This window comes from Meles meles, chromosome 13 (assembly GCF_922984935.1).
Source record: "Meles meles chromosome 13, mMelMel3.1 paternal haplotype, whole genome shotgun sequence".
Classification (NCBI taxonomy): Eukaryota; Metazoa; Chordata; class Mammalia; order Carnivora; family Mustelidae; genus Meles; species Meles meles.
The window spans coordinates 80,953,307-80,978,576 of record NC_060078.1 but is presented as its reverse complement, the minus strand read 5'-3'; the positions used below and the strand labels follow the sequence as shown (position 1 = coordinate 80,978,576).

Sequence of the window (25,270 nt, the reverse complement as noted above, 5' to 3'; positions counted from 1 at the left end):
CAAACGACCCATCATGTCCCTGTGGGAGAGAACCTTCCAGGATCTCTAGGTGTTGGACGTGGACGTGTGCCGTGACTGGAGCTCATCAAACACTGGGAGCCCACGGCTGTGACCAGGAGGTGGGTCCCTAGTGGGGGACGTCATGGCAGCTGTGTGACCTGGACAAGTCACTGCCCGTGGCAGGGGTGGGAGGGACCGTGTCAGAGGTCCTAAACCCCTGAAAGTTTCTGAAGCGGACACCCTCGTCCAAGAGCAGACGCAGGAGCTGTCCTGGAGGCCAGAACGTGGTGTCGGTGTTTCAGCCTTTTCCTGGAACTCACACAGCAAGCACAGCGAGGAGACCAGCGAGTTACTGGGGCTCACGGGTCCGACCCTTGATTTCTGCTCAGGTCCTGACCTCAGGGTCCTGAGACTGAGCTCTGTGTGGGGCTCCTCGCCCCGCAGGGAGTCTGCTTGAGATTCTCACCCCCGTCCCCACTTTTCCCTTGTCATGTGCATTCACACGCACGCTCTCTAAAATAAATAAATCTTTAAAACAAAACAAAACAACAACAATAAAAAAAAACAGACCAGCCAGTTACTGGAGGGGGTAGGTCTGGAGCCACAGGCCCTGACCCCTCAGGCCCTGATCTGGGCTTCCTCTGGGCTCACTCTTCGGAAAGCGTCTGGGCTGGGGGAGCACCTCGGTTCGGTGATCACCCGCAACAGTGGGGACTTGCCCGAGGTTAACCAGAGCAGGTTTGACAACTCCGGTGGTGCTGGGTGTGTTTGCATTGTAGACTGCAGAATTATTCCTTGACTTGGGCAGAGGGGAACTTGCCAGCGGGCTGCTTGTATGTGTGTTGGGTGACTTCAGGCCCGAAAGCACCTAGAACAGGGCCTGCCGCGCATTAAGCCCCCTCCCTGCGAGTGTCCGCCCGTACTGTGGGAGCTCCTTGCTCCAAAAGCCGGGTATGCTGGTACCTGGACTCTGTTTTCCTACTGACTTTACAAACAGGTCGTCTTTGTTTTGCGGGTCTCTCGGCAAACTGCACGTGGGCATTCCCTCTGGGGTCTGGACAGCTCCAGATTGGCCGGGGGCAGGGGCGGCTGTTAGTTGTGGTTTAGGGACTATGGGTTTGGCTCAGTGGGGTGTAGCTGTCACACACATTTTCAGCCTGGCTTGTGTGGCCCAAGCTGGCTCCTGGGCTTCCAGACTCTTGCACCTGCCCAGCTGCTGGGCTGGGAGTGACCCAGCCTCCTTGGGTCTCAAAGTTCTTCATCTGTGAAGGCAGCAGTTTGGATTTGGTAACTTCTCAAGTCTCAGAAGGTTCCAGAAATGCCATGGTTCCAAGAAAACATCAAGGCCCACACAAGTGTGTGTGTGTGTGTGTGCGCGCGCGCTCACGCACCACGGCTCCACTCCATGCATTTTTCTGCCCTTTGGGCTGTGGGTGGGGCTTGCTGATCATCTCAGAGCTCCCATCTGTCCTTCCCAGTGCGGAATGGCCGGGTGTGCTCTGGCTCCGTGCAGACAACCTTTCCTGTACCTGTGCTCTTCCTCGGGTTGGGAGAGCTCAGCGGTAGTGAGAGCTGCCATGGACCGCTTCTGAGCCCGGGAAAGCAGGAGCGCCTGTTTCTCCAGGGGCGTGCCGTGCCGAGGGTGGCCTGGAAGGCTGCATTCTTAATGTGGGGCCCAGCCCCTGATCTTGTTTAATGTCCCCAGATTTATGGCTGAGCATGACTCAGAGTGGAGACCCCAGGGTCCCTCCGTGAACTCTGTGCGCACCGAACGCAGCCCGGAAACATACTCTAGCATTAACCATCTGGGGTAAGGGAACACCGCCGCCGGCTTTCTGTTCTCCAGGCCTATGGGCCTTGCCCATTCGAGGAGGGTGTACCCTGGAGCTCACAGAAGCAGGTGGATCACAGACCTCGTGTCAGCGTGGGCAGCTGAGGAGTGACAGCCTTCTGGTGGCTTTCTGTGAGCGTTCGCTGTCCTGCGGGTAACAGATCTGGTGCTGTACAAGGGTGTCATTGTGTTTTTATCTCTTCTGTTGGACTCCCGTAGCCCTGACGCAGTGTGTTGGAAACAGTGCATTCTCAGCTTTGGGGAGCAGAAAACAGTTTAAAGGAAAGGTTAGGGCATTTTTCTCTTTGTGTCTCTCCCTGAAAACACAGGTCTCTTTCAGGAGGTGCCGGCTCAGGCATTAAAGGAGTCGGAGGAGGGGTGGGTGGGCTGGCGGCCCCAGCGTCCAGCAGCGCATCCCGAGGGCCAGGCGTCGCAGCAGTGAGGGCCCCGCACCTGGGCCTGTCCACATTTGTTGGAGTTTTCGGGCACACGGCTGGACTTGGGTTGACTTGGCGTGGGTGTTGTGAACAAAGCCAGGATTCTTGACGGTCCCCCGCCAAGGTGGTCCTGTGCTTCCCTTAGCGTCCCTGGTGCAAAACCCGATGGGATTTCTTGGGGCAGCCGTCCCCAGTAGCATCAGTCGGCGTGGGTCAGTCTGCTCTGGCAGCTGTAGCCAAGTGCCAGCCGCCGGGTGTGTGGTCACGTGGCTCTGGAGACCAGAAATCTGAGCGCAGGACGTCAGCAGGGTTGGTTTCTTCTGCAGGCTGGGAAGGAAGGACCTCTTCCAGGCCTCTTGTCTTGCTTGGAGATGGTCCTCTCCCCCCTGTGTCTTCATACGCAGTCCCCGTGTCCGAATTCCCCGTTCTTAAAGGGACTCTGGCCCTTTTGGACAAGGGTCCACCCTGATGACCTTAGTATAACTTGATTACCTCTGTAAAGATTGTGTCCCCAAATAAAGCCACATTCCGAGGTACGGGGACATCTGACTTGAATGTCATTTTTGGAGGGACGGTGCATCACTCAATCCATATAACACAGCACTTACCCTGCATGTGACCGAGGGCACTTAACTGAAAGTGTGTGTTAAGCTTTGGGGTGTTCTGATACAGACAGTGAGACCACAGATACGTGGTTTGGGCGGCAAGGAAAACCATTCGAGAAGCTGCCTTCCCCTAGAAGGACATCTTGTGCCATTTGCACATTTTGTTGGTCCGGGGACAGAAAACATCATGTCCCGATATTCCACCTTCTCCAAGCCTCCCTGCCTCTGCCTGTTCTTTGGCTGGCTGGGGCTCCAGAGCATACAGCACCCCCCAAAATCAGCTCAGAACGGAGCACTCAATGGCGATCATCTTGTCAAGAGTTCTTTGATAGGGTTTCTTGTAAAATTAAGATCTCTGGGCAGCAGCACAGGGCGAGCTGTAATTGTCCAAACAGGTGATTGTATGCACGTGACCTGTCCCGTGGTAGCCCTGTGTGTGAAGAACCCAGTTCATTAGGACAAGGGTTCACACCTCTCGAACGTTCTCATGGGGATTGCTGCCGCCTCCTTCCCTCGTTCGAGCAACCTCTCTACACCAAGGGCTATTTCAGCCATCGTTCGAAACATTTGGGGCTATAATAGATGTAAAAATTGTATTGCTGACCCACCAAAGACTCGGAGAACAGAACCGGAGGCCCCCTGTTGTAACACCGGGAAAGGACTCCAGGAATACCCCGTTACGGAAAAACGGGAGGCGCTCTCGAGGCTCACCTCGAATTTGATCAGCAAAGATGAATCTGCGTGACACTATGTAAGTGTCCTCCCCATCTGACTGCCCGCCAGCCGCCCTCCTTTGGTTGCCGTCATGGATACAGACCCTCCCCTCCTGGGTTTCCAGTTCCCCTCCCCACCCCCATCCTCCACATTGAAACCGTGTCAGACAAAATGAACAGTGGCCAGCGGTTTTATTTCATTTTGTTAAATAGCGACATCGAAGATGAAGATGTTCCTTTTTGTGACTCAGCTTGAAAAGATGAGGTTCGGGCAGAAAGCATTTCAGTCAGAGCACCCTCTGGAGTTAGGGATGTCTGATTTCCGGAACCCTGCCGCCTGAGATGGGGCACCCTCCACGGCAGTAGCCAGTGGGTTTTCCCGTAGGGAAATGTGGCGATGGGCTTGGGTTGTTTGTAAAGATCCATTGTCAGAGAACAAACCCCTGACTCTGTCCCTGAGCTCTGAGTGGACTTTCCTGACTTCTGTCTTTGTGTAAGCGACTCCTCATTAGAATAAAGGATGGGCCACCCCCCAGGCCCTCGAAACACTCCTGTCCCACAGCGGGGGCCCTGCACCGGCCCCTCTGACGTGAGCAGCCTTGAGCTGATGGGTGTGAGCTAATGGGTGTGACGGGGCCTTCCCTGGGTGCCGAGAGTTTTCTCCGCAGGCTGGCTGGGCTGGGCTGCAGGGTTGCTCAGGAGTGTCTCTCCTCGACTGGCTACTGTAACCCATTCGGCACCAGACGGGGCAGGCTGGAGCTCCCTGCTCCGTCCGGCAGGTGGACAGGTTCAGAGTAAACTCGAGCTGTTCCCTAGAGATCTCCTTTCCAGACGCCAGCTTTTCGGAAGCGAACAGGGGACCCAGCCAGCCATCGTTTGGGTTGCTAACTTCATCTCCGGCAGACCAACTCCATTCCGCTCTCCTGGCAGCCTCGGCCCTGGTGAGCCATGCTTGGCAGCCTCCTTCTGTTTCTCCTGGGTTGTCTGGTGGCCCACACGCCATGCTGGGTCGTCTCCCCAAAGGGGGCAGTACAGGACCAGTGTGTTTTGGAACATGCCTTGTGTCCAGTGCAGAGAGCTAAGATCAGGAGACTCCTAGGACGCTCCCCAGAGAAGGCTGAGTTGGGGGTCAGGTGGGACACCCTGGCGTCTCAATGTGTGGTTCTTCAAAGACCTGCCCTGCCAAGTCAGGCCAGGAGGCTGCTGTGCTGCCCAGTGGCATCCTGTTGCCATGCCAACGCTGGCTTTGAAATGGTGCTAGGAACGGAGGCTGGTCTTGGGGAGCTGCGGCGATTGGAGGAGGCAGGTGCATTACCCCTACTTCAGCGTCTGTGGATGAAGCCAGGCACACTTGCTCTCTCTCTCTCTGTCTCTCTCTCTCCCTCCCCACAACCTGCACCACCTGGGTGCCCGCAAGTGTGGAGCAGGGAGCTGATGATTGCGTCCGTGTGTTGGCTTCTTAGAACCTTTAGAACCTGGTGGTCAGAGAAGACCGGGGAGGTCAGCGCGCTCTCTGTGCTCACTGAAGGTGTGCTCACTGAAGGGGTTCAGGGAGAAGGCCCTGCCTCCAGGCCACTGCCCGCTGGTCAGAATTCACTCCCAAGTGTGGTTAGAAACATTCACTTTTTTCACCTCCCTCTCTCGGTCCGTGTCTCCCGAAAAGTTGGCGTATTCTGAGGTCGTCTGTGGTTCACAACACGCTGAGCCCGGGGGTCAGGGGAATTGCGCAGTTACCAGCTGACCAGGTGTGCAGAGCACAGAGCCTCGTGGGGGAAACCCGGACGCGCCTTTGCTCCGTTTCCACCTCCTCTTCCCTCCCCAGAAATGGCATCCCTGCCAAGTTCCTTTTATTTTTCATCACTGTGGCTCATTCCTCATTGATGTGTCCCTAAACAAGAAGCATGGATGGGCGTCGTGGAAGACTGCCCTTCAGGGTGGCCGTGCCCTTCCTGGATCAGGGGAGCCTCTGCTACCCATCTCATCGGCTCACTCAGCCCCAAAGGGGCAAATCTCAGCTGCCAGCCCAGCCCAAAGATGCCAGGGGCCAGGGGGGTGGGGGGGGGTGCCTGAGTTCCCTTTCCCGCAGCTGGTCATGGTCCTGAATCTAAAAACATCTGTGGTTTTAAGTGTTCGTTTTGCATCGGAGATTGAGGGAAGGTGCAGTGCGCCATCCTGAAAGCAGCTCGTGTCTTTCCTTCTGGAAGCATCTGGTTTCATTTTCTCCAGGTTCTTGGTGGAGTCTAAGTTGGGATTGAAATGAACAAGGTGAGTCCCAGCGTCGCGCCTTGGGCTCTGGGGCCTGGGAAGGCCACGCCAGGCGTGCAGTGCCCTCTGCCGGCCAAAGGGCCCCATCGCTGGGCTCCAGCCTGCTCCTGGGAAGGCTTAGCCTGGGAGAAGGTCCGCCCCACACGGGTGGTTTCCCGGGAGCTTTGCCTAAGAGCCAAGCCTGCAGAGAGCGTCCCCTCACACATGGAGTCCGGACTGCTCGCTGTCAAGAGACAAGCAGTCTGGGCTCTTCAGAGAGGTAGCAGAACAGTGGTTTTCCCTGAGGAAGGCAGACGCTCCAGGAGGGCAGCTGACAATTCGGGGCCTCCCACTGGCAAGAAATTAGGAGGCAGAGAGGTCTTCAAAATCTAACATTAAGATTTCTTTTTTCTAAATCTCAAGATCTTGGCGATTTGTTGGCGAACAAACTAATTCCTATAAAAATGCCCTTTATTGGGCGTTGAAATACAAATGCAATTCATGTTAGAATAAGCAAATGATCCAAACTGCCTTGAAAATGTTAAATCTTTCCTCTCCGCCCATTCCTTCCCCGTCCCACCCTGCATCCCATAGTCTATTTTAAGGTCGGTTTATTGGGGCATCTGGGTGGCTCAGTCGGTTCAGCATCTGCCTTGGGCTCAGGCCATGATCCTGAGCCTGCTACTCCCTCTCCCCCTACTCATGCTTGCTCTCTCTCAAATAAATAAAATCTTTAAAAAAAAAATTTTTTTTTTAATTTATTTCTTAAGTAATCTCTGCACCCAGCGTGGGGCTCGAACTCCCAACCCCAGGATCAGGAGTCCCTGAGCCAGCCTGGCACCCCTCTGTCGGCAGTTCTGAAGTTCAGCACAGCGTCCCCTGGTGGCTCCTGCCTTGCATGCCCTCCAGGTCCCGGCCCTCAGTGGCCCTTCGTGCTTTTACTCTGCTCTGGACCACAGCAGGTGCACACAGGGCACCGTCGTATCCCAGGCTGCAGACATCACCTTCAGGTGACCTTTGGGGACCTGGAATAGCCACCCCAAAGCCTCCCGTTGCTCACAGGAAAACTTTCCGAGTCCCGATGTTTCCTCTGTACGGTTTCCGCATCTGTTTGCTCAGATGTAGGCATTCTGCGGTAATTTTGTACTCTTAGTAGGTGACGAAAGGAGTTACCTGGTCACGATGGAACTTGAGGCCGCTCCTCCCATCACTCTGTTCAGGCAAACTTGTCCGCTCCAGGTCAGAACTATTGTGCCGGAGGAGGGAAGGGTCAGAAAACCGGGGAAGGAAACATCCATCTGTTCCTGTGATTCCTCGGTCTCAGCACCGTGGATAAAAGGGGGTGTTTTACATTTCTTTAAGTAAATGAAATTTGTTTATTTCCCTTTTTATCTTTTTTGTTGTTTGCTTTTGTTCCTAAAGACCATTTTATTATAAAAATGAATGTATTCATTTTTGCTGCATACTTATAAGTGAAGTGCCTTGGAAACGTGTGAAAATCCTGAACAGGGGGGAGCCTCATTTCCTTCAGCATGGGAAAACCAACACTCAGTTTTCATTATGACACAAAACAACCAGTCGGGAAAATCACGAAGCGGTGTTGTTCACGTCCTCTGTTCTTGGTGATGGTTGCTAGCAAGTGAAAATCTTGAGAATTCTTGAATTTTTGCATTTAACGCCGGGAAAGGAATGTCATGTACTAAGAATTCGTAGACGGCGCAGGAGGGCTCGCTTGGCGCTGTTGGCCGAGGAGCTGGTCTCAGCACAAGGGAGGCTTTGACATTTGCTCCTTCCTTATGGCGTCCTCGAGCCTCACGGGACGGACACCCTGGCGCTGGGCTTCCTCGTGTTAGAAGACTTGCTTTCTGGGTTGGTGACGTTACAGGCTGTCCGCTCTTTGCCTCTCTCCCTCCCTCAGAGCCCCAGCAAATATTTTGCTGGGGGACTGGAAGGAAAGCCTTAAATTCCAGGCCCACAATTCTTAGCCTCACATCCAAACTGTAGAAAGTTCTGGAACCTTTGATTCTTTGGTAACCCATTTGGCAGCAGAGTTTTGACCTGGCCTGCACTGCGCGGGTAGTCGCTGGGTCCTGTATGTTCATCCAGTTGGGTGAGCACATTCTTCTGTCCTGGTGCAGAAGTGTTAATGATTGATCTTGGGCTCTACTTGGTGTGAGAACTCCGGCTTCTTAAAGATCCAGACGCATCTGACTTCGGAAGCTCACCTGGCTCCTGGGTGCTGGAGAAGTGCGGTGGGTCTGTGCTAAAGGCATTTGACACTGGCCGTGCGCTTGGATGATCAGAGCGTGGGGACCATGGAATTGATGGACGGTATGTGACCGGGGTGCCCTCGGCTTGGGCTGCGGGGAGCTCCTGGGGAAAGGTGAGCAGCCTTACGAAATGGTGTACGGGTCTGGTCCAGGAGCCAGAGTGAGGCTTCAGTTATGGAAGGGGCCTGCGGCTTACCTCTGTCCAGGATCAGGACTGGGAGTCCCGTCCACACCTTATGCTAGGCCGCTTGTCCAAACCATGGGGGTTTCCCCTTTCCAAAAAAAAAAAAAAAACCCTAAATACACCCAAAAGCTCCTGAAGAAATAAGGAGCAGTAGTAGCTTTGAAACATTACAAAACTGACTTCAGTGGGCTTCTTTCCCACAACTCATCTTCCCCCAAAGCATCCTTTTCTTCCTTAAAATGCAGTTTTAATAATTTTGTTGTTCGTTGTGCTGTGATGTCAGCCACTCCTCGAAGGCGAAGCCAGTGTTTTCCCCCGTGATCCCTGACCCTGTAGCATATTTCTAGAAAATACCAAAAAAACCCACAGGCCCTGTTGAGAGGCCTCTACCCAGCTGTCTCCCCAAGAAAGGAATCTGTTGTTCCATTTTGGCTTCTGCAGATGCTGGAACAGGTCCTTTTGGGGGTAGCCTGAAGACCAGCGACTCTACTGGGTCTCAGGAGAGTCAGAGTTTCCTGGGCAGTTGGCCTCGGTGGGCCAGCAGCATCAAGGCACTAAATATGTTGGCCTTGTGCTCGCCGGCAGGTGCCTGGCCTGCCGCCCTGCTGGGTCGCTCACAGGTTGGCGAACAGGCTTGTAGTCCTCACTAGAGCCTGGTAGGGTGGGGTGAAGGAGACCTGAGGAGTGGGGCCATGGTCCCCTTAGGGATCCCAGCACGGAAGGGAGGAGCCGTTGTTGTGCCTATGCTGCTGGGGGGCCCTGGGGGCCTTTTCTCCTCGCACTGGATCATTTCAGCCTCTCCAGTGGGAAGTGTGGCCCACTTGTGGGCGTCACAGTGCAGTAGATTGAGGACTCGGAGGGTTTACTCGGAATTTAGCAGCACCTGCCTAATCGTGATTCTGTTAGTCTGTCCCCCGTCGCACAACTTGGTCTCTCTTTATGAACGTGCTGTTTGCATAGATTTCCTTAAAAAGAATTGAAGGTGATCGCCATGGTTTCAGAAGACTTTTCCTTTGGAAAGACGTCAGTTACTTGGTGTAACTTCTTATCATCTGCCTAGTGTTTATGAAGACGCGGAATTAGAGTAAAGAAACTGACTGCGTTTTTAAAAACTTGGGATTTTATGAACGTAAGTGAACAAGGACTCGGGGTTTCTGTGCCTGGTGGAGTTTTGGTCCAGGCAGGTGGGCTTTTCATGGTCATATTTAGTAAAATCAGTCCACCAGATTTTAGACCTCGCTGGATGAGGGGAACAACCGATTTCTCCTGTACTCGCTTTGGGGTGTTTGTTTTGTGTTTGATAACGCAAAGCGAGCAGTTGTAAGATGAAGCGTCCTTCCCGTTTGCCGTCCTGCTTCAACCTCCAGTTTCTCTTGGAAACCCACGTGGAACAAATCCCACCCTTGCGGTTGCTTTCTGGTGGAGACAAGAATCTAAGTATCTTTCTCCCGCAGGCATCTTTCTCCTTCCGCAATGAGCCAGATTCCCTGACCCCAAACCTTTCAGCCCGGGATCACCCCTCATCTCAAGCTAATAGAAGGTCAGATAGGGCCTTCGGTGGTGTTTGCTCTGCAGTTTTAGGATCTCCGTTTTGGAGGAGAAGACGAAGCTGGTTTTTCTGTAAGATTTGGCATTGAGGATCCTCTTTCTGAAAAGACCTGACTTTCCTTCTGACCCTTTTTGAGTTCCACTGAGCTCACCCTCCCAGCCTCAGCTGGAGGGAGTGGTGTCTGCGGCCGGCTCCTGTGGGCAAGGAACGTAAAAACATCCCTATTTTTTACAAACATGGAGCCTGCTTCCCCTTGGTCATCATGCAAGTGGGTTGTAGAATTTACAACCCCCTTGCGACAACACCACGATCATGGTTCAGAGCTGTACGGTTTGAGCCAAAGAGGGACTGTGGGACACCTCCCCGACCCGTTTCCTCTTCTGTGTGCGCTCGATTTGTTGTTAAACACGGATCATAGGGTCAACTGATGATAGCAGTGATCGGTCCCGGGCCAGAAAAGGGCCTGCTTGGTGAGTGAAGGCGGAGGGTGGCTTTTGCAGCAGGAGCTGTCCGGGAGCCTGGGGCCGGCGTGGAGGCCTCGGTGCTGGCCGTCCCCGCGTGGACACCAGCTAGAGACCGTAGCTCGTGGTTTCGCTCTGAGGAGGGGCCTGTCCCTGTCATCAGGAAGAGGGTTATGCTAATTAAGTCCTCATAAATAGCTTGCTCCCCGGGAGACCCAAGGAGGAAAATGTCACATTTCATACCGTCTTGCTTCAGAAGAGATACTGAGGGGAAAGGGACGAGGCTCTGCACATCGGCGGTCACTGACACAAGGTCCCGACCGGACTCTGCCTGGTGGCCTTGTGAGTCTGAATTCACTGTCTGCGTGGGTGGGTGCCACAGCCAGAGGGGGCCCCACAGAGGGGCCAGTCACAGAGGGACAGCATAGAGCCACCTCCACACACACACCCAACCCCCCAAAATACCCAGACGTGGGAGCCCATGGCCATTTTTCATTTTTTTTTTAAATAATAGGATGCAGACTATTTGTGTAAGCCGATGCCTGATCTTTCCTTTGATTGCATAATCGAGATTCTACTTATCAATTTTTCAGGACGCCATCTAATTATACAAATTAAAATTCAAAGGAAAGCAAAAAGAATGATTAGGCCTCACTTGGGGAATTGGAGGAGGAGGGTGTGAAAGCCGGCTTGCCTGGGATGATAATGCTGTCATTTTTCATCTCTAAGGCACTTCACAAATATTAACTAATTAATTCTCTCACCCCTCGGCTAACACGAGGCTCTGACTTCACGCCGACGTGGCGGAGAGGGGCCATGCTGCCGCTTGACAATCAAAACTTGGGACCCAAGCAGATGGAGATTGCCGGGCCGAGCTCTGGGGCCCGGGACGGCCCCATGGTTGTGTCAGGAACACCAGCGGTCACATTCGGGGAGAGGCCTTGCCATGCCCCTCTGTCTGGGACTCTTGGCCTCAGTTTGCTTGAGTTAGGCACCCCCTTGGCTCCTTTGCCTTGTTGCCTTTCCTAAAGTTCAGCAAAAGCAAAACCAGAATTTTCTAGAATGTGTTTGTCCCTTCTGCACCAGGGGCCTCCTAGGTGTTGACCTGCTTGCTTTCAGACAACCTTCAGTTCCTCCCTAGTCTGGTGTGGCCAGTGCGGGTTTGGGGAGCTCCCCAGGTTTGGAGAGGGTTTCGTATCTCTGGGATGTTGCATTAATTATTTATGTGATTGGAAATTGTGCTTTTTTCCCTGGCTCTTTTAAAAAAAAAATCCTGTAATTATTGCCATAAATCTTTGGGGTGCGTCTCATTGCTGGGAAATTAGCCATTAACTACCAGGAAGTCTGCCTTCTCCTAGTCAGACCCATATTCTGACCTTTGATAAAGTAAGTCCCAGCGTTTTGCATAATTGATGACTATACGGGATTGTCATTATTAGCCCTGGAGCCTCACTTGCGTTTCCTGTCCCCCCCACCCCCCCCCATTTGCTGGTTGACTAAGGACAACTTTCTCTGTGCATATGCATGTTGTTAAAATAAAACCACAGCCATGAGTTAAAAAGCTCGGACATTGTGGGTACAGACGGTGACTTGTGGCCTCAGTTGGTATGTTCCGTAAGCAGGAAGCGAGGGTCAGAGCCTTCCAACCCCCTTCCCGCCAGCCTCCCTCCCTCCATGGATGAGCTGGGCAGCAGCTCCGCATTCCTCAGGTGGCCTGTGGCTTTCCCTCTGGAGAGTCCCGCGGCCCTCGACCCAAACACGAGCCACCTGTCCTCAGCCGCGTTTCTGCCTGCGGGTGCGCTGGGACAGGCGTGGACCCTGCTGTCGCGATACCATCTGTGGCTCCCTCGATGCCACGGAGGCCCAGGAAGCTGGCAGTGGGCACACTTGGCTTAAGTGGTTTGGTGGTATGTGGCTTCCTGCCCCATTCTCTTACAGTGGGCTCCGGGGCCCCCGTGGTGAGCAGTGGCTCCAGGGACTGGGGTGGGGGGGTGTTGTAAACTGCCTGATGGAAGGCCTGGAGGGGACTTGTCCTGTTGCCCCAGCTGGGCGTCTGTATCTCAGTGCCCGTGGGCCTGGGACCTGCTCCCCTGATGGTCCGGGGTGGTCTGGCGTCTGCCTCCGCCCCTCGGTGCTCAGCTACAGGGCAGGCCCGGCAGGCCCCTGAGCTGGTGTCTGGCGTTGGAGAACAAATGACGAACAATTCAGGCTGTCGCAGTTGGTGTGGACAGCCCTGAAGTGAGAAGCAAGAGCTCTAGATGCTGTCTACTGCTCGCAGAAACAAGTGACAGTTGTCTGGGGCGTCCGCTCCCTTTGTGTCCCAGCCGGAGGGCGGGAGCCCGGGACCACGGACGAACAGCCTCCTTCTCCCGTGTTGGAGGAGAGAGCGCTGGCAGGTGCCCATATAGGAAGTGGCAGTACAGTCCTGAATGACCTGTTGTCCTTGCCCCCAGGGTGTCCAGAGAGTAAGGATTCTTTTCTCCTTGTTTCAGGGTTCATAGTGGTGTAATGCCCGCAGACTCCTGCGTGTTCCCCTAAGTTCTTAGAGGACCGCTTTGCCTTTTGAATCAGAGAGTTGCAAAGTTCGATAAAGAATGGCCCTTGTGGATAAGCACAAAGTCAAGCGACAGCGATTGGACAGAATTTGTGAAGGTAAGAGCCAGCGTGATTGGCGGTTTGTAACCCAAGGTGCGTAGCCCCGCCCTGGAACCCTCGCCCGGCCCACCACTGCCCCGCGGGGACCTGGTTTGCGGTTCGGACCGAAATCCACTGCAGCCAGAAAGCCCGGGCCCGAGCACCCCGCGCCTGGGTCCTGGGCCAGGTGGTCAGCAGACCTGACCTGTGCGCAGGGGTGCCCGGCTCCCGGGGGAGGGAGTGGCCCTCGACCTGTTTCTTGCGCACACCCTCAGGTCACCCTGCAGATGGAGGACACCGTGTAAGAGGGCCATCTTTTTTCACTTTCTGAGGTTTCCGGACTTTTATCTGTTTCCGATTAAGATATTTACAGTGATGAATTCCAAGATATTCCTAAAGAGCCCAGTGTTGCCCCTCATTATGTGTTCATATCCCTAGTATCTTTGAAAATGTCTGGAAGTGTTTTATTCATGAAAGGAAAAATAAACATAATTAAAATCTAATGGAAACCTGGGGACGAACCTCTGAGATGTTGATTAAACACCATCTCCTCCTAATTAGGGAGCAGTAAGAAAGCCAGAGCGCATGGCTCCGGGCATGGGGTTGAGCGCTCTAGGCCGCCACGGCCACGCTGCCCACTGGGTCAGCCCAGCTGGTGACCAGTGACTTGGCTGCGGGTCCGTGATGGGGGCCTTGGAGGGGATCTCCCCCACCCCACCCCTCGTGCGCCCATACTCTGCTCGGCCCCCCAGCCGCCCACATGGAGTGGTTTGCCCAGCCTCACGGGGTGGAGACATCAAAGACCGGTTGTGTCTGTGTGTCTGGCAAGAGCTCTGTGGTCACTGGCCCCCTACAGCCCTGGGTTCCCCTGCCGTGTCGGGGGTTTGGGATTGAAAGGTTTTGATAAACAGAACAGAACTTTGAAACCTGCAGAAAGATCGATGGACTAGGATGGACACGGAGACTCCCTTCAACCACGTTCACCAGTTGAGAACATTTGCTGTCGCTTACTTTCCTTGTAGATGTACAGACAGCGATTGTGTGTGTGTGTGTGTGTGTGTGTGTGTGAGTGAATGGATGGGCAGGCTTTCCAGAACCATTGAAAAGGAAGTTGTAGACGCAGCCGTTCCCTCTGAAGGACGACCTATGGCGTGTGTCTCCTTCTAGGACCTCTCCTGATGTAAACACAGCGCCAGAAACCCCGCCCACCCCGGGGACTGAACCTCGCTGCAGCGTCCTCTAATACAGACCGCCCGTTCTCACTGTCCCTGCACATCTGTTTCCAGCTGCTTGGTTTGTGCAGAAACTCAGCAAGGGACCCGGTTAGTTGTCACGTCTCCTTGGTCCCCTTCGTCTGAACCTTTTTTCTTGGCCTTTTTGAGTTTCAGACGCATGGACACTCCTTGAAGAGACCACCTGGTTGGTCATGTCCCACCCTCTGGGTTCCCCTGATCATGTGGGGGTGTCTTAAATTTAAATTTACCTTTGACCTCCGGTGGAAAGGTTTTAGGTGACGGGGGCCCCTGTTTGGAAAACTTAGTGAATCAACTCTCCAAGGCTCACGGCGAAATGCCTGTGGTGCTGATTCTGACCCCTCTTCCCCAGGTTCCCAGGATTTATCTAGACGTTACCCCATCGGATGAGAATGGGACTGGAGAGCCGGTGGCCTTTCCCCTCCGGGTCATGGGGGCTGTCAGCAAGGGCAAGACCACTGACCGCTCTTTCAGACCCCGCCCTCCCAAGCATGGGCCGCCAACCTCCCACCCACTTTTTATACCCCAAATGTCAGTATCTGCCTCATCCGTGAACGGCAGTCCTGAGCTGGCTGCAGCCACGATTTTTTAAAATTCCTCGGTAGGCGCCATCAAGACAGACTTGGGAGTTACTCCGGTGCTCCTTGTAATCCCCGATCCCAGACATTGGCTTGCTGTCCCGTTCCATGTAACAGCTGTTGGAAGATGCTTTGTTGGTGACCCTCACATGGAGACCCCGACTCAGCATCTTTTTGGGGGGCCGGGACAGGCGGTGCTCCTTTCCCAACTGCGACCAATGAGGCCCAGAGCAGCCGGTGTGTCTGCGCAGCCCCGACTCAGCATCTTTTTGGGGGGCCGGGACAGGTGGTGCTCCTTTCCCAGCTGCGACCAGAGCCCAGGCAGTGTGCTGGTCCTTCTCTGGCCTTTCCCTCCCATCGGTGCTGTGGATTCGGTTCTTTCTCCCTCCTGAAGGCGGAAGGCGTCATGTGTCTGCACCCCTGGCTTCGGACTGTATCCAGGATCTGTTCTATAACCCTGAACTAACCGCTTTTCAGTATTCTTCTAGAAAGCCCATCTGGCCCCACAAGCTATTGTCTCCTTCCCTCTGCCAGTGCTCCCTTCCCCCCGCCCCCCAGGACTTCCTATAGCTCATTGTTCTTTATTTTTAGGATTAAAAGCATGAAACCTGCCTTGCTTTGTTGTAGCCACTCTGGGCTCCCAGGAACTTTATCATCTCGGCTCTTGGGACCAGGACAGAATTCTGTCGTCCTGGCTACCTTAAGACCCCAGTGCACACCCGGCTGTGGGATCCCACACCAGATAGGCCCTCCCGGGTCCCTCTCCTTACCGCCTCCTTCTCCCTCTCCCCCTGTTAATGAACACTTCTGCTCTAGCCGAGCCAGTCTGGAGAAATCTGGGCATCATCCCTGCACAGATGCCGCTTCCAGAATATTCTTACCTGCCTTCCAAGGCCTGGCCTCTTCCTCCTGGAAACCTCAAGGTCTCCTCCTGGACCCCAGTCCCCTGTGGCCACTCCTAGCCACTCTCCCCTGTGTGGCTCCGAGTCAAAGTCATGGGCAGATGGGGTAGAGGGCAGGATCTGACCTGGGCTGCACCTTTGCCGTCTCCCCTTTTGGATGTATAATTTACGTCTTGGTTTCCAGCGCTGTTAACAACGCTGTTGTGGCAGAATTGAGACATTGCGTCTGTGAATTGTATCACGGCAGAGCTGGCATGATCTGCCCCAGATAGAAACCTGTTGGTCGGCCCAAAGGGCTTCCTGTCACTCAGTACCACACAAGTTGCCCAAAAAGCATTTCTGGGAAGGATTTTCTGGGCTTGTAGAAGGGTAATATACCAGAATGGCTTTGCTGATGACTTTTTGTCAGAACATCTCCTTGTGGGATATGGTAGAACATCATTAAACCCCATCCTTTCTGTGGCTATGGAGAATGTAATTTGGAAAAAGTAGATATTTCATTTTACTTTATTTCGTTGAAATGTCTTACACACATGGAGAATGGTCTTGGTGATTGTATCAGTTGAGCTGTAATGAACGTCTGCTTTATGACGTAACTCAGGACAGGACTCTCCCCTTCCTCCGCAGGAGAAAAATGAATGATGTGAACCTCCTTTTAAACAAACAATCCTATCCAACATGTCTTACCTCTAGGATGTTCTCATGAGCACAGAGGTAAAAGGAGGTGAGAAGATGGGCTGCTTAAATGGACGTGGGGGAAGGAGAACCCAACGACATCTGTTGAGCACATGAGTAGTTATAAAATCTGGGGATCTTTCTGGGTCAATTTTGTCACCAAGGAGGACAAGAGGAGTCAGGAAATGTTGCAGGGATGAGGTTAAAAGACCTTCCTCTAGTGGCATTCCGCTCTTCTCAATGGGACGAGCCTGTCACCGTGAGAGTCCATCTCAGTGCAGCGTTCCCCCAGGAAAGTTTATTCATGGTCCCAGAGTGTTCTAGAAGGAAAGATGTCTCACCGTTTGCCAGATGGCTGAGGCAGTCCCTGGAGGCATTGGGGTGACTGGGGGGTCTTCCCTCATTGTAGCCTGCATGGCGCAGCTCGCAGCCACCGGAGCCCGTAGAGCAGGACTGGCCAGTATTTCCCCATAGGTACACCCGAGAGGAGTCGACAGTCCCGGGCCGGAATCGCTTTGTCTTTTATTCACAGGCAGTTTCGTTGTACCTGTGTTGGTCTTGAAAGCCCTTAATAGCACTTTGTACAGAAACCCTGTTGACGCTGCCCATCTGTAGATAGTCCACAATCGTTTCTAATAAATATCCTTAAATAGCCCCAAAATGTGGATTTTAAAAGGGGGATTCATAATGTTGCTATACATTATAATTATATGTTTGGCTTAGGCAATTATGCACATTTCCAGTAATTATGTGATTAGCGATAATTACATTAGCTATGTAAATATACAATAGTCAACTAGACATGACTAAACTCCAAGCGTAAATGAATATATTGCCACAGTGAGCCCCATGTAAAGGACTGGTAAAGGAAGGGGGTGTGGTCAAGTGGAAGCTTAGTGGAAGTAACTTGCAAGGGATAGAAATCCACGTTTTCCCTTATCTGGTCCTGGCTCCTCCCCTGGGGTGCCGGCGGTCTGTCAGCTAGGGATGGGGCTCCTAGAATTGTCCACCTTCAGGCAGGCCCTCACGTTCTGCACAGGAGAGTCAGGTTCAAGGTTCAGTGTTTTCTTCTCTCGCTGCTCATTGGTTAAAAAAAACTTCAGCTTCTCTTCGCACTTGTTGATTTCACCGAACGGGCTCTCGCTGCAGCTGGTGGATTCGTTTTCACTCCCCAGGTTTCTACGAGCAGCGTGTCAGGGTCTGGTGTGTTCAGCCACCGGCTGCTCCTGCTGCCCTCTCCCCAGCACAGGGGATCTCGCTCGCTCTCAGGTTGGCTGCACCGTGTCTCGGTCTGGGTCTGGGCTCAAACCTCCCGAGTGCCCGAGAGCCAGCTAGTTGGTCTCCCAGACTGCTTTGCTTTGGTGCATTTCATCTGGTCGTGGCACTGTGGAGGAAAGGCTGTCTCCTTTTGGGCTCAGTCAGCACCTCACAGGCACCAGGCTCAGTCTCCTGAGTCAGAGTAGATCCAAGGGCAGCAGAGCTGTCGGAGACCCGCACTCTGTACCCCCGTGCAAATGTGGAGGATGTCCCTGGGCTTGGGTAGGTCCCAACGCAGCTCAACCTAATGGCAGGTATTTGGGGGGACAATGAAACCAGAACCCCAATGGCAGGTATTTGGGGGGACAATGAAACCAGAACCCCAATGGCAGGTATTTGGGGGGACAATGCAACCAGAACCCCAATGGCAGGTATTTGGGGGGACAATGCAACCAGAACCCCAATGGCAGGTATTTGGGGGGACAATGAAACCAGAACCCCAATGGCAGGTATTTGGGGGGACAATGAAACCAGAACCCCAATGGCAGGTATTTGGGGGGACAATGAAACCAGAACCCCAATGGCAGGTATTTGGGGGGACAATGAAACCAGAACCCCAATGGCAGGTATTTGGGGGGACAATGCAACCAGAACCCCAATGGCAGGTATTTGGGGGGACAATGCAACCAGAACCCCAATGGCAGGTATTTGGGGGGACAATGCAACCAGAACCCCAATGGCAGGTATTTGGGGGGACAATGCAACCAGAACCCCAATGGCAGGTATTTGGGGGGACAATGCAACCAGAACCCCAGGATAGGCTTGGCTGCCAGCTCTTTGCACCGTGACTCCTTTTTCAGAACTTACGAGGGATATCCTGAAATGAGGCCCGTGCTTCTGATTGAGTTATACTCAGGCCACCAGAACTGTGATTTTTATGAACATCCTGACGTTAATGGGACTCTTGCTCTAACCAAGCTCAGGGTCGTTGGCATGTCTCTGTCTCCAGGGAGCCCTCAAGTGCCCAGCTGGGTCCAGGCAAGAATTGGGCTCCGTACCGCCAGCTGGGCTGTGAGGTCACAGGAGGAGGGGGCCGGGTTCGGGGTAGTCACGTGCACCTGGTCGCAGGGATCTCCATTCCTCCCTGTACCCCTTGCCATGTGACTCACTCGTTGGGAGGGCCTGGTCTCGTTTCCCATGTCCTGGTTGGAAAGGTGTGTGTGCCAAGAGGGTCCTAAGGACCATGGACTTGGAGTGGGTGAAGCAGATTCTTAAAGCAGGGTGGGGAGTCGATCATTTCACCTCCTGCAGAAAGTCTTGGCAGCCCATCTCCTGACAGTCACCGGGGCCCCTGTGCTGACGCCATGCACGGCAGGCTGTGGCAGTGTGGGCCGTTGCCGGGCAGCATTGGTGGGTGGGGCCCCGGGACCTTGTGGGCTCTCAGCTCGGTGCCTGCTGTGCACGGACGCTTGCAGGACCCTCCCAGGACCCTCGCAGGTGAGCGACTGTGCTTCAGCATGGGCATGGGTTCAGAGGCCAGGGTAGTCATGGGTAGGGTCCCCCTGGTGACCATGTACACCTGTCATTTTCCCCATCACCCGGTATGTGCCTTGAGGGCCTTAAGGACTGACTGTCCCCATTGCATCCTGTGTGTGCCCTGTGCAGTCACACTGGTCTGTTCACTGTGTCGAAGGAACAAGCATGTGATGGAGAAAAGGACATGTCAGGAAGGATAGGGCTCTATCACCTTAAGTGAGAAAACCATGGGCTGTCTCTACCAATTGATGTATTCCCTGGGTTATTTCGGTTGTGTTCTCCTCTTAATAGGTATCGATTTCTTTGGACTTAGGGACTAAGTGACAAAGAGTGAATTAAAGAAGGTTCCTAGAGGTAGGTTATTTGAGCTGGACCCTGGTGAATGGAAATGATGAGGGCATCTCAAAGGTGAGAGGAAGGAATTCGGGAATATTCTGAACCCAGTGCAGGGGAAGGGACATAAAACAGAGTGTGATGGAGTAAGGGGTGTCAGCGTTGGGGTGGGTTGGGGATTACCTGAGATTCTGATTTTGTGGGATTTTTGCTGTTGTTGGAGGTTTTTTGTAGAGAAGAAGGAAGGAAGGGGTTTTCGTCGAGCACCTGCCGAAGCAGACCTTGGCGGGGAGTCGTCAGCTTTTCCTGGTAGAGTTTTGTCCTGTGGCTTTATGCCCAGACCCGCATCCCAGCCTGGGGTTCCAGCACACACCTCCCTGCCCCCCGCCCCCGCTGCCACGCTCACCCCAAAAACATGCCCTAAAAGAGGAACGGACTTTCTGCCCCATCATGAGTGGCAAACAAAGCCAATTTTCGTAGTACAGCTGTCATTGTATTTATAATCTAGTTAGGAAATCAAGTCAGGAACAACATGCAAGCCTTTGTTTTCGCTTTTCAACGTGGCTATGTCTTAAGTCGTGCACTGGCTGGGACTGTTTTGAGGATGCTGCTCTTGGAGGATTGGTTTGGTTACAGGGCTACATGTCAGGTCTGGGGTGCCCTGATGGTCTAAAGCGTCCGTCTTTCTTTTTTTTTTTTTTTTTTTTAGATCCCATTTATTTATTTGACAGACAGAGATCACAAGTAGGCAGAGCAGCAGGCAGAGAGAGGAGGAAGCAGGCTCCCTGCCAAGCAGAGAACCCGATGCAGGACTCCATCCCAGGACCCTGGGATCATGACCTGAGCCAAAGGCAGAGGCTTTAACCCACTGAGCCACCCAGGCACCCCTAAAGCTTCCATCTTTCTACTAAGAAAGAGATGGGGAGCACGTGTTCTGCTTCCCAGGATAGTCGTTGCTGTCCTTCCTTCCGTTGAAATGGCGTCCGGACGTTCTTTTTTTTTTTTTTTTTTTTTTTTAATTATTTATTTATTTGACAGAGATTTCAAGTAGTCAGAGAGGCAGGCAGAGAGAGAGGGAAGCAGGCTCCCTGCTGAGCAGAGAGCCCGATGCGGGACTCGATCCCAGGACCCTGAGATCATGACCTGAGCCAAAGGCAGAGGCTTAACCCACTGAGCCACCCAGGCGCCCCTGGCGTCCGGACGTTCTGATTCTCTCCTGGCACCTGTGAAATGTAGATGCAGGCTGTCTTAAAACCCCGCTACAATGTCCTGTCTGCTGTTTGACCAGTGCGCTTGGGTCCCCCACCCCCTCTGATTGTGATGCGCCAAGTGAGTTATTCTGATTGGGGCACCGGGGGAGCAGAAGGACAGAAAACTTGAAAGGCAGGAAGCTGTTTTCAAACATAAATTCTAAAACACTCGACGGAATCAAACAACCAACACGGCCTGTACACATTGAAAAGTAGGAAGCAGGATGTCCTAGGCCTATTTTTGGCGCTGGTTCTGCTGGAAAACAGCGCGTAACCCACTAACCTCTGCGGTGTCCCCCAGGAGATGTCGCCTGTGGAAGCAGAGGTGCGGGCGCTGCGGGGGCTGCTCCGTCCAGGGACCCAGCCAGCACAGGGAAGCGTCTCGGGCTCTCGTGTCCACCTTCGCTGGCGGAGCCTCTATGGTCTTGCGGCCTTGAGGGCCAGAAGAAGACCAAGAGCTGGAAGTCCAGCCAGAAATGCTCCAGAGCTGGGCCTGGCCGCCTCCCGAGAAGGAACAAGCGTTTGTGGCCACCAGGTGGGCCGGAAACGGCCCAGCTGTCCAGGGACAGGCAGGCAGACCCAGCGCCCTTCGTGTGAGCCCAGACTTCAGACTGCCCGCCTCCGCCCCATCCTCGATATTTACGGAACTCGCTTATGAGCGAGTGTGAGGCGTTCTGCCTCTCGTGCTTTTCGAGCAGTTTCCTAGGTCACCGTAGTGGTTGGAACGTGAAATGCTTGTTGGTGGTTTGCCCAAGCACTGCTCCGTGGAAGGGCGGGCGGGCTGGCTGGCTGGTTGTCCCCTCCTTGGTTTTCTTTCCTCTTTTTCTGGAACCTTCTAGATCCTCTCTCAGTGTTTTCTGGTCTGCCTCCCGCAGGAGGACATGAAGCATGGGCTCGGGGAGGGTGCCACCTTGAGCCCCGGGCTTGCCATCGGGTTACTCTGTTCCCCCAGCTTTCGCTTGGGTTTGTTTTACCGGCAAGAGAATGTGGCTTGTGTCTCTGGCAGTTTCCGGAAGATGGCTTTTTTACTCGCTGCCATTTTCTGTAGTGAAACTCTTCGCAGGATTAAAGAGTTAAGTCTGTGAGACTCATTGCTCTTTCGGAAATTGGTCCCATCTTGCTTTATTTAGTCAACATGAGATTTTCAGAAAAGCGGCTCTCTCCAAAAGACGGCAGCATGCGTTAAAAAACAGAGCTGCCGGAGGACTTAGGAAAGTGTGAGTCCAGTTCCAGGTGTTTCTACCTCATGCAGGGAAACATCTGTCACAATATTTGGCAGCTTGTGGAGCCGGGGCTGCGTGAGTTTGGGTGGCTTCCGAGCAGGATGTGTTGGGTGACGGAAGGGAGACCCGGGCCGCCTCATTCTGGTGTGGGGGGTGGCGCCCACCTTGCAGCTTCTCCCCACACCGGCTGCCCCATCTCTGGCATGACCCCTTCCACTCCTTCTCAAAACCTCATGCGTGGTTTCTTAGGAGCTGCTGGGTCCACGTTCTAGACAGTCCTGCTTGCGTTGGAGAACTTGAACCGTGAACGTGATGTGCGTAAGCCAGGTGGGCCTCCCGGGCCCCCCCTGCTGCAGAGATCCCGCCCAGGCAGCTCTCGGTCCATCCTCTACCTCTGAAGGGATGCGCCTGCATCACAAATGGGGCCCCTGAGCCCTAGAGCCACACGATGTTATGTTTTTTTTTTCTTTTCCTTTTTTAATTTATTTTTAAATTTTTTGTTAACATATAATGTATTTTTATCCCCAGGGGTACAAGTCTGTGAATCGCCAGGTTTACACACTTCACAGCACTCACCATAGCACACACCCTCCCCAGTGTCCATAACCCACCACCCTCTCCCAAGCTCCCTCCCCCGGCAACCCCGTTTGTTTCGTGAGTTTGTCTCTCTCCCGATCCCATCTCGTTTTATGTTTTCTTGATCACAAGATGGGGAGAAAAGGAAATGGGTGGATGTTAACCTGAGGCTTCAGACAGTTTCTGTCATCAGCTCTCGGCAGGGGTCCCCAGCTCCGGCAGCCGCCCCGTGCGCCCCACTTTGAGGGCTGGCAGAGTCCAAGTTCAGGAGTACTTTCTGCTACTCAAGCAGTTAATTTTATAGGTGACCTCGTCAATACTTGGGAGTTTGGGAAACTCTTAAGCGAGTCATAGGATTACTGTGTTAAAGAGGTTTCCTTTCCCAGCAGTGGGCCAGAGCTACGCAGGGTCAGTGCAGGGGATTCTGGAAAGCAGAGTGTTAGCTTTGGTTGGAGTTGGAGTTGGACCTGTGTCCCACACCCTGTGGGCCTGTGCAGAGTCGCTTATGGGCTGAGCACCTAGAACGGCGCCCGCCTGGTACAGACGTTGGCAGGTGTGGGCATCCTCTGACAAGGAAACTGTAAGAAAGACTGGATACCAGAGATGCCTGGTTTCTGGTCACTTCTGCAGGATAAGGACTACGGTTGTCCATCCACCCGCCAGTGGGGGAGGAAAAGGAGACAGTGGGGTGTGGTCCTCCCTGAGAGGCCTAACAGGCCCCTTTTGGCCCAAAACCCCGGGACTGGAACGGGAAGAGGTGAGGGGGTAGAGGTGGGCAGAGGCGTCTCGAGCATGTCTGGTTTTTAGTGTCTTCTCCGGCCGAGGTGTGTCTCGCCCAGCCCACAGGCTTGTGTCCACACCAGCCTTCCCCTCCTTCTGAGAAGGGTCCCCGGTGAGGTGCCCCATCCTCCCTGGCCTGCTCCTTTCCAGAGGGGAGGATGCCCCGAGCTGCGCCCAGGGGAGGAGACAACATGCACGAGGTGGGCTGGCCCAGCCGCGCCGGGAGATGACCCGCTGTAACCAGATAGCACTGTTTCCATTTGGTTCAGGGCTCTGTAATGTGCGCCTGTCCTTTCCGGTGGCTCTTCTAAGGGAACACATCCTCCGGCTGCTGGGGAGACGCGTAAATGCCATCTTGGTGTGGCCGGGCCTGTTTCCTCCGGCCCCTGCCCAGCCAGGCCTTTCAGCCCGTGGTGCCAACTGTGCCAGCAGCGGAATTACAGAAATTGGTGCCAGCAGCCACCTTTTATACACAGAAACCCCGCATTGGCACTGCGGCTTGTTAATTTTTTTTTCCCCTTCCCATGGATCCCAGGAGGTGGAGGGGATTGGAGGAGGATTTAGGCCTCCTCTCCACCTGCCAGGGAATTTTCCCAGATAACTTGAGGCTTTGTTGGTACTTGGGGGTCAGAAATGGGGACGGCCGTGTGCAGGTAACAGCCTGGGGTCCTCGGCTGCTTCCCCACCAGTTCGCCGACAGTCAGTGGGTGGACGCAGAGCTTGTCACAGAGTTGAGTTCGTGTGTGTCTCAGGACGCAGGGAGATGGGGGAGAGGGGGGCTCTGCGCCCCTGAAACTGTCTTGCAGTACCGTATACCTCCAGCTCCTGGAAACGGACTTGGACCCACTTTCCTCTCGCACAGTAGAATTTCAGTACTCGTTCAAAAAACAATTTTTCTTTTAACAACTGGATTTTGAAGTCTAAGATTCTAATTGAATCTGGTGCTGAGAGATGTGGGTGAAGACACCACTCTCGGGTGTCACGGCTGCAGGCAGGCTCATGATCTCGGTTGCAGATGTTCTCACTGGACCCCGCGGTCGCAAGCTTTGGTTCTGGTGTGAGTTCGTGCGTCGGAGCTCCCCTCGGTCGGAGGAGCAAACCGTGCGGCTTTGTCCACGGTGCTGCTTCTCGAACCGTTCAGTATTTATTAGGAAATGCTGTAATGCTCCTGGTGGGGAGGTCTAGTTGATCTCTGTTAAATAACTGCTGTTGCTCGTGTTACTGCACCCAGAGTCCCCAGTGAGGGATGCCAAAATCTTAATCCGTAGGCGTACTGGAGAATCGTCTGCAGAATCTAAGCCCGCCAGCCTGCTGGAATGCTGCTTCCCGGTTCTCCTTCGCAACGTCAGGGGCTTAGCCGTTGACCTCTGTGGCAGTGTTAAAATGGTAAATTCTCGATGACCCACAGAGGTTTTTTTTGGTTTGTTCATCCCTGGCAGCATGAAGGGATCTGTGTTTTCCGATAATAAAGTAAAAAATGCATTTGGACTTGAGTGGCGTAACTCATTTGACTGGTAACCAGGGTCCTCGGAGCCAGATTTCGACGTCGCCCGGAGCATCCAGCTGCAGACCTGGTCCATCTCTCAGGGTGCCTCGTGTTCTAGAATTGTGTGTGAGACTGCGCACCCCCCCTTTTTTATCCCGCCTGCCTGTTCACATTTAATTTGTTCCTAGCCGTGTGCAGTGGATTAACATTTCATCAGGGTGGATTAAGATTGAATCAGCATTAAAGCGGTCTTTTCCTGTTTTCCTTCTGTCACTTTTAGGCGATCCCGGGCAGGGGTGGGGGGAGGCATCGGGAGGACGGGGAGGCAGTGCTCATCCCAAAAGTACCCCGGTGAGGACCACGGAGATAAGCCAGAGCTTCCGTGCGAAAGTAGTTGGCAGTTGCAGGTTGGCAGGCCTGGCTGAAGCCCTCTGCCATGTCCCTCCATCTAACGAGATGTCACATGGAACAAAAGCTTTAGGGGTTTTATTTA

The 25,270-nt window shown here is 53.7% G+C and overlaps 1 protein-coding gene across 6 annotated transcripts in view; it reads left to right on the top strand.

Annotated features, from left to right (window-relative positions):
* CTBP2 (C-terminal binding protein 2) overlaps nt 1-25,270 on the top strand; it is a 152,726-nt gene that overhangs the window by 92,255 nt on the left and 35,201 nt on the right. For all 6 annotated transcript variants that reach the window (XM_046027994.1, XM_046027988.1, XM_046027991.1 and 3 more), the window contains one exon: nt 12,787-12,946. In XM_046027994.1, the coding sequence (XP_045883950.1) occupies nt 12,889-12,946 (58 nt within the window). In that variant the 5' untranslated portion in view covers nt 12,787-12,888. The remainder of the gene's footprint in view (nt 1-12,786; nt 12,947-25,270) is intronic.